The sequence below is a fragment of the Crinia signifera genome, chromosome 2 (genome assembly GCF_055691185.1).
Source record: "Crinia signifera chromosome 2, ASM5569118v1, whole genome shotgun sequence".
NCBI classification, from domain to species: domain Eukaryota; kingdom Metazoa; phylum Chordata; class Amphibia; order Anura; family Myobatrachidae; genus Crinia; species Crinia signifera.
The window spans coordinates 48065911-48074882 of record NC_139218.1 but is presented as its reverse complement, the minus strand read 5'-3'; the positions used below and the strand labels follow the sequence as shown (position 1 = coordinate 48074882).

At 46.6% G+C, this 8972-nt stretch overlaps 1 protein-coding gene across 1 annotated transcript; it reads right to left on the bottom strand.

Moving 5' to 3' along the window:
- Positions 1-5121: 5121 nt before the first annotated feature.
- On the bottom strand, positions 5122-8649 carry LOC146058392 (uncharacterized). The gene is made up of 3 exons (XM_083170675.1): positions 8631-8649; positions 6610-6863; positions 5122-5757 (listed from the first exon to the last, which is right to left on the bottom strand). Exons 1-3 carry the CDS (start codon positions 8647-8649, stop codon positions 5524-5526), a joined length of 507 nt encoding a protein of 168 aa, XP_083026801.1. The 3' UTR covers positions 5122-5523.
- Between the last annotated feature and the right edge of the window lie 323 nt (positions 8650-8972).

Sequence of the window (8972 nt, the reverse complement as noted above, 5' to 3'; positions counted from 1 at the left end):
ACTCAGAAGCCAAAGACAAAAGCATCTGGCTGGGTTTGTTTATGATCATCTGCACATGGGGGGGTCGGTTATGAATGTGTGTGCGTGGCGGGGGGGGGGGGGTTATGTTGAGATGGCCCTGCCGACAGGTGGTATTTGTTAAACTAGGGCTCCCTTTATTGTTAAAAGCAAGATGGAGGAAACTTAAAAATGCATTTTGGCCCTTTTCATGTGATTCCGAGGCATCGGTGCTATATATCACAGGTGATTTCCTGGGAGGCTCAAGGGGGATCGGCTGTAACTTTTCCCCTTGAATAAGTCACAGTAGTGGATGGAGGGCTTTAGGATTAAGGAGAGGCTAGACAGGCCTTTTGTATGAAGGAAAGGGGGAAATGCAGTTGTGTGTGTTTGTGCATATAGAATATATGTGGCAGATGTATTATCATACCCATAACGTTTTAGAAATAACGAGTCCTGCTCCTCCTGCATAATTAGGAGAAGCTGGTACCCATTAATCCTGATGTATTAAGCCCCTCCAAGCCGATAAGGAGAGCCATTATGTTCTGCCTTCACGGCTCTCATTATCGTCGCCCCCGGCAGCCCTGCGCTTGCGCTTTGTAACAGTCAGCTCCCTCTCTCCCCTGGCCGGCTCTCTGGGCATGCGCGAGATCTCGCTATTATTGCAAGATCTCCAGCGCTGCCCGGTCTCAGTAGCAGGGCTAGCATTGTCCCTGCAGTGGGGATAGGACATTGCTAGCACTGAGTTGGCGAAGCCACCGGGGCGATTTAACGCCTTGAAGGACGCGTTTAACCAAGTGGACTTGATCACCTGTCAGCCTGGCGTGTTGTGCCCAGTATACGAAGCAACTTTAATTGACATGCACATCTTCTGGGACTGCACCAATGCACAGTTGTTGTTGGATGCCCTAGAGACTGAATTCAAGGACTCCGTGCCCAGGAACTGTCTTTCATACCTTTCGGTACTGTATGGACTATTCCCAGGCACCCACACATATGGGGCGACCCAGGAAGTCTGGCGCCTTATAAACTGTGTTAAGGACACTTTGTGGTTTGCCAGAAATCGTCTCATATTGCGGAGGGAGAGAATGGCCGTTCAGGACTGTCGCAGGCTGGTTCACAGCCTGCTCAGAGACTATTCCATTCGGGATAGCCCTGAGGAGGAAGAGGACTAAACACCCCCTTCTTCTGGTCCTTTCCCCTTGTTTGGACTGTTTTGTAAGACTTTGGGACCGTGGCCCCTTCCCCCTCACTTCACAATGTCTGTTGTTTTGTTGATGTATTTCTATTTATTGCCCTCCCCTTATATGTGTCTGTCTTGTCAAAAAAGCTTCGGGCATGTGATTCCTCCTCCCTCACCCCCTACCCTACACCCATAGTCTTGTATACTGTTGTGTAAATGTTACCGTTAGAATGCATAGTGCATAGTATAGTCTATAGTGTGAGTTTATCTTGTACTGTATTTTATAATATGTACTATACTTTTTGCATGTGTACTGTGTTTTGGCTGTGCTGCGACACAGTATATGTGTGATATTTGTTATAGTCTGTTTTTTGCATTCTTTATGTACAATAAAGACCTGCTTTTTCAATCAAAAAACTTTAATTGACTAAAAGGACACACTTGTGAGTAACATATTGAATATAGAAGCCGTTTAGTTAGCAGCAGGGCTGGTGCAAGACACCAAAGCTCTCCAGGCGGGGGGGCGCCTTGGCGCTCACCCGCTCCTCTGGGGGGGTGATGCGCCGCCTCATCGCACCCCGGGGGGGGGAGGGTTTTAATGTGGCGCTCCATGAGTGGTATGGTGCTGGGTGATGCGGTGCGGGTGGGCCACCGCATCGCTCCACGGAGAAGGGGTTGCCAGGTGAGGGGGGGGGGGGGGAGTTGCTGCTCACCTCCATCCAGGGGGGACCTCCTGCTCCTAACTTCTGCTCAGCGACCATATTGCCAGTGATATGTGCTGAAATCGCCACCGTGTGTACACAGCTATAGCTACCTACCCTCCTGCATTCTGCAGGAGACTCCCTGAAACAGCAGCAATCTCCCTCTCTCCCTCATTAGTCTAGCAATCTCCCTCATTTCCCCTAGCCCACATAACACTGTTACATTTTTGGGAAAAATAGGAATGAGAGACAGATACATTTACATTGAATCATCAGCGCCATTTCCCAGCACTTTACCAAGTATAGAAGCTCTTACTAACTGCTTTGGGGCTCATCTACATTTGGATATAAGTCATTATAAAAGTTTCCTCTCAGATGTAGCAGTACACACCCACGCTTCTAGGCGCAATGTTCATTGTGAACATTGCGCCTAGAAGCGTGGGTGTGTACTGCTACATCTCTCTATATGTGGAACTCAACACGCCCTTAGGGTGGAGCATGACACGCCCCCTCAATGGGGTGCTGTGCAAAATTCTACTACCAACTATAATCTCCCTGAAACTAGTTTTAAAAAGTAGGCAAGTATGCTCTGACTGACAGGTGTAGCTCCCCTATTTGAATTTTGTACAGAAGTGCAGTCCCACCTCTGCAACTGCCACTGGCAAGGAAGTCCAGGGTCAGAGCATTTTGTCCCTCCTGGAATGGGTCATGTTGGGTGGTATGTCAGGGTTGCCTACTTCTGGGAGAAGCCCGGAGAGGAGATAGTGAGCAGCCCTGCCACCTCCCCCTGAAAAGCTGTGAATCATGGGAAATTGGCGTTGCTATGGGGGAGATGCGGGGAAGGGGAGATATCCAGCAGGGTTGCCCTGGGCAACTTGCCCACCTTTGCTGGGGAGGGGGGGGGACCCGATTTTCATGAGTCTCCCGGCCATTTCAGGATGTAGGCAACCCTGAGGTGTTTTAATATAGCTCCGGGCTTAGAGACATTACCATAGCAGCCAAGGAGCTTCTAGATATCATTTACCATGTATATTCTATGAAACGACGGCTAGAAGCTTATTTGTTGCCTTAGGGAATGATACAACTCCCTCAAAATCTCTAAATGATCTGATAGCAATTCTACATTTTCTACTCACATTATATTTTGTTGACTTAGTAAAACAAAATAGTCCAAGATACGAGTAACACATATGGAAAAGAGTTACACGGCATCATTCCCCTTTCACAGAATGCCTTTCCAATGTGGGTTAGCTTGTGGCAGACAAAAATAGACTCTCCCTAACTGCTGTCAGATAGAATAAACAGAACATGTCTGATGCCCAGACTCCAGTGTCACAGAAATCAACTAGCACCAATGTATTCAATAATGAGTTCAAGACACATGACTTAATATCAAAATGCTACACTCCTCTGTAAGCCAAAGTCAAGCTTGACTTCAAGGGGGCGTCTTAAGTTAATATGCCTTCTCTACGTGGTGAGAGACGGAACATAGCTTGGACAATGAATGTATAAATTAACTATTTTATGAAAAGTTCCAGAGCAGCCAAAGAAATATATAATAGCAATACAAATGAAATTAAGATTACTCAGAAGAGCCATGACAATAGACATTTGCATAACTCAAGGGTTACCAGAGGAGCCCAGAGGCTTAAGGGGCCTGGACTAATTTTTTTTTAATTTACATACCAATTTCCCAGATTTGCCTGCTATGCAATTAATGTAGGGTACACACCAGGACGACCACCATCGTATACGACCAATAGACGACCATGGAACAATTTCCCTTGGACTTCCCGGGAGCTCCCAGGCAGTCCCCAGCAAACGATTAGCAAAAATTGTGTTTGTCTAGATCCGATCCCGATGCGCCCGCGATGGTCGTTAAGACGGTCGGATCTCTGGTTTTTGTTTTTTTGCAAGAACACATGCGACCGTCGTCAGATTGACCTTTGAAATTTGAATGAAGGGGCTGGACTAGCAGAGGGGGATAGGAATAGCAGCAGCCATTTTAAACCAGTGTATTTCTGCTTTGTTACTAGTGAGGCTTGGTTTATACCTGCTGAACGCTGGACATAGCTATTTACACATTACTTTGTTTTGCCTGCCATTACAAAGTGTCTTTTAACCCTGCACTATGGAGAATGCAGTAATGGGTAGTCACCAGCAACAGTACCTGCTCTATTATGCAGTGCTGAAGCTCAGGCGTCAGAGAGCCCAGCGCAGGAGAGAAAGATCATGCTGGACAAAGCAGTGGCTACTTCAGCGTCAGACTCGTTCGCACATGCCACTGCTCAGGGACATCAGGGAAAATAACCCAGACGATTTTCGTAACTTCTTGAGGATGGATGATGCCACATTCCAGGAATTGCTGCGTCTGGTGACTCCCCACATCGAGAAGCAGGATACCAAGTATCGCATGGCTATCCCTGCTGAGGAACGGCTGGTGGTGACCCTGAGGTTTCTGGTGACAGGACGGTCTCTTGCTGACCTAAAGTTTAGATCCCTCATCTCCCCGCAAGCTTTGGGCCTCATCATCCCGGAGACCTGCAAAGCCATTGTGAAGGTGCTGCAGTACCAGTATTGCAAGGTAAGGATTAAAAATACACCGTACACTTTATTGTGCAAACAAAATATTTTTATTTATAATTTAGGCCTAGGACAGAAACAGGTTTTTTAGGCCTTTCATATGTAAAACATGTAAAATAGTAAATAGATTTATTGTGTCAACACAAATATATTATAATACCATATATAAAATATATTGTACAAAAACACACACTATATATAAACATTTAAGTATGTATGACCCAGTTTAAACTTTCCCAATAAGTACGGGCTACTGTGTGGCAGAGGATGTCTGCCGCAGATATGTAAAGGCTGCGGCCCACATGGCGCATGGCGCAGATGCAATGGTCCCGGCCCCATTGATGTGCGCCATACGACATGTGAGCAGTGGCCATCACATACCTGCAGCTGAGACCATGTCTGCCGCACAGTACCCAATACTATTGGCAAAGACAAAAGGGCAATAAATGGAGTTTGCTCTCCAGATTGAGGAGAATCCTGTTCTCCCTCTGGTAATGCAGGTACAGGTAGCAGCATATAAAAAAAAAAAAAGACACTATGGCCCTTGTGTGGCAGAGGATGTCTGCTGCAGATATGCAAAGGCTGCGGCCCACATGGCGCATGGCGCAGATGCAATGGTCCTGGCCCCATTGATGTGCGCCATACGCCATGTGAGCAGTGGCCATCACATACCTGCAGCTGAGACCATGTCGATGGTAAATGATAAAATAGCCTATTTTTTAAGACAGATCCTCAAAAACAGGAGACTCTGGATCTTCTATCAGTAAAGAACTGTAGAATTGACAGTACTGGGGGGGTTGAGAAGGCTGTGTAGGTGTTGACTGGGTATGTGTTGGAATTGTGCTCGACTGGCCTGGTACGGTGGCAGGCGGAGTAGGCACTGGTGATTCTAATGACAGTGGTGTGTCTGGTGCACTACCCATGCCAACTATTTTAGTGCCACTGTTGAGATACCCTAAACTGCCATTATACACCAACTCCATGCATAACTTTTCAAAAGTAAGTTGCTGGTCCGGAGCCATGTTGCGAACACACTCTGCCACATAAGTGAAGTAGTTGTCATGTTTGTCCGGGTTTCTTTGCAGGACTCGCTGTGCCCGCATCATAAATTCTTCGTGTGCTGCTGCTTCTCCTTTTTTTTCCTTTGCCACGCATTTTTTTGGCACGGGGGAGTGGTGGAGTGGGTTCCAGGGTGGGTGGCGGAGTGCGTGCCGGATTAGGAGCTTCGCTCGATGTGCATGCATTATCAGATAGGACAGATAGGTCTGGGGTTGCAGGTGGGTAGTCACCAAGCTGTAAAAAGATTGAACATGTTTACTAATCAATTCTATTTACTTCTAATTTCAGTTCCCTACCAGCGTGAATGAATGGAAAGTCATCGCAGAGGAGTTTGAACAGCGATGGAACTTTCCAAATTGCGGTGGAGCCATTGATGGCAAACATGTCCGCATAGCCCAGCCTATCAATAGTGGTTCCTACTACTTTAATTACAAGGGCTATTTTAGCATTGTACTAATGGCTATTGTTAATGCGAACTATGAGTTTATCTTCCTGGATGTAGGAAGGAATGGCCGTGCATCGGATGGTGGCACTTTCAAGGACACAAAGTTCTACGAAAGGCTCATAGCGAACACCCTTCACTTGCCGTCTGTCCAGGAAACTAAACAGGGGCTTAACTTTGTTTTTGTGGCAGACGAGGCTTTTGGCCTGCACGAGCATGTCATGAAGCCATATGCGCAAAGGGGCCTGAACCATGACAAAAGGATCTTCAACTACAGGCTATCCAGGGCACGGCGTGTTGTGGAAAATGCTTTTGGCATCCTGGCTAGCCGGTTTCGCATTTTCCACACTGCCATTAACCTGAGGGTGGACAAAATTGACTGGGTTGTCACGGCGTGCTGTGTCCTGCACAATTTGCTCCGCAGAAAAGCCACACAGCAAAGGGCTACAGGCACAGCACTCCAAGAAGACCAAGATCTGCCAGAGGAGGTAGTGCAGATATCCTCCTTGCAAACCCCAACACAACACTTCACAGGGAGTGCACGAGCCAAACAGGTGAGGGAAGAGTACATGGCCTACTTTAATGGGGAGGGGGCTGTGGATTGGCAGGAGGAATCAATTAGATAGCCCAACAAATAGACTCACCGATGCAGACTGCGAATTCTCCTCCTCCTGCGCCGTGACTTCTTGGTTTTCCTGTTCGACCATCAGGACTACTCCTGTCCTCATCGACTCCTGGCTGAGGGTGAACGTCAACCTGTCATAGTACCAGAGCGATGTTTGATACATCTCGTCGACTCCAGCACCAGACTTCTTTGCAGCCTCCACCTTCTTGTGTTCCTTTAAGAACACCGTGCGCAGATTCTGAATGCGTTTCCGCACCCATTCTACATTGGCCTCTGGGTGAAATGGGAGACTGTAGCGAGACAAGTCCTCCAAGGCTTGGGTTCTTTTCATTTTGTTCGAATACTCTTTGGATTTTGTTCGCCACAGGCATTCATGGGAACGATATTTCTCAATAAACCCTTCTAAAAATTCTTGTTCCTTTGCGTTGGACATTGGGACTGTAAAAAGATAAAACCATTTTAGTTGTTATAGTTATATCCATGTTTTGTTTCATATTTAAATTTTTATAGTTATAGTTATATCCATGTTTTGTTTCATACTTAAATTTTTATAGTTATAGTTACCAGTTTACCTATGTTTTAAGTATTTAAAATGTTAATAAACTTTTATGAAAACCACTATACATTTTATTGTGCAGATTGCTATTCACACACACAGGTGAATGGGGCCTAGCAGAGAGGAGTGCATGGAATACTGCAATGGTGGACAATGGTTATATGTATATATCTATATATACACAAACACAGGTGAATGGGGCCTAGCAGAGAGGAGTGCATGGAATACTGCAATGGTGGACAATGGTTATATGTATATATCTATATATACACAAACACAGGTGAATGGGGCCTAGCAGAGAGGAGTGCATGGAATACTGCAATGGTGGACAATGGTTATATATATATACACACATGGGGCCCACCCGAGCAAACAGTGACATGGTCGGGTGCACGGTTGACAAACCAGTGCTCTATACACACTATATACATTGGTGGCAACAGTGGGCATGCATAAGAGAGCATTGGGAGTGCAAACATACCAGGTTGTTGTTCTGGGAGATGAGACAAGAAGGAGAGTCCAACTGCTGCGCCAGCACTGTTTGCTATGTGGAAAAACATGGCGCCGGGGGAGTGTTTAGGAAATGCCACTCAAATAGGCTGGATCAAACGACGGACGCACCGACGGACGGACGACGGAGGCGGCAAAAAACACTCACGATCTGCATACGATTGACGGTCGGTCTGCCTGGGATTGCCGGATCCTACCTGCAGCACGTAGGACCAAAGATGCGACCAAACGAGTGGCGTGTACGCGCATCGGATCGGAATCGGATCAAATAAATGGCAAAAACACACAAAAGTACATACAATCTGCATACAACCGGTCGGAATTGGATCTAAATTGACAGAATCGTGCCCTAGTCGTCCTGGTGTGTACCCAGCATAAGTCGGATCCATTGCCCAGCCTTAATTGTGTGACACTACATTTTCAGTGAGAGGAGTGTGTAGAGGACATTACGGTACTCTTTACCTAGAACGGCGCCCATCGCGGTCATCGCGGGTACATCGCGGCCACATTATTGGGCACCCGCGATGCGACCGATGCGATCAATCATCGCGTCGGTCGCGATGTCGGTCGCATCGCGGGTGCCCAATAATGTGGCCGCGATGACCGCGATGGATCAATCATCGCGTCGGTCGCGATGTCGGTCGCATCGCGGGCGCCCAATAATGTGCCCGCGATGTACCCGCGATGACCGTGATTTCTGGCTGTGGAAAAAAGACAAGTGAAAAAAAGACAAAACACAGCAAATGACATGGCATCCCTCAATTGTGAAACAGTAAAAAATACAAAAATACATGCAGATTCAACCTAACACTTAAATGACATAGATAACATTAAAACCGCGCACATATCGCAGTGATTTAACATTAAAACCGCGCACATATCGCGGTGATTTAACATTAAAAGCGCGCACATATCGCGGTGATTGCGGGCACATTGCGGCCATCAGCGATCGTGTTGCGTGTCGGTTGCATCACGGGTGCCCATGGCCGTCATGTGCCCGCAATCACCGCGATGGGTGCGCAAAAAGAAACAAAATACAATAAAAAAAACACATCAAATTACATGGCATCCCTTAATTATAAGACAATGAAATAACACACGACACAGGTTATGAATTTTAAATAATAACTTATTTTTTTATTTTTTGAGAATGGGGGGGGGAGGTCATTCTTCTGGGCGAAGGTCATTGAAAGTTTAGGAGAATAGATGCCTCATGGGAGAAACTGCTTTACAACAAGGCAAATCGGAATGAGGCATACAAAAAATGGGGCTCAATATACAAAAAGGAACCATGATGCAAACATGCACTGGGTACA

Excerpts from the sequence above, each read along its gene's own strand:
- LOC146058392 (XM_083170675.1), bottom strand. Across the intron at positions 5,758-6,609 it reads AGAATTCGCAGTCTGCATCG|CTTGGTGACTACCCACCTGC; the intron begins GTGAGTCTATTT and ends ATCTTTTTACAG.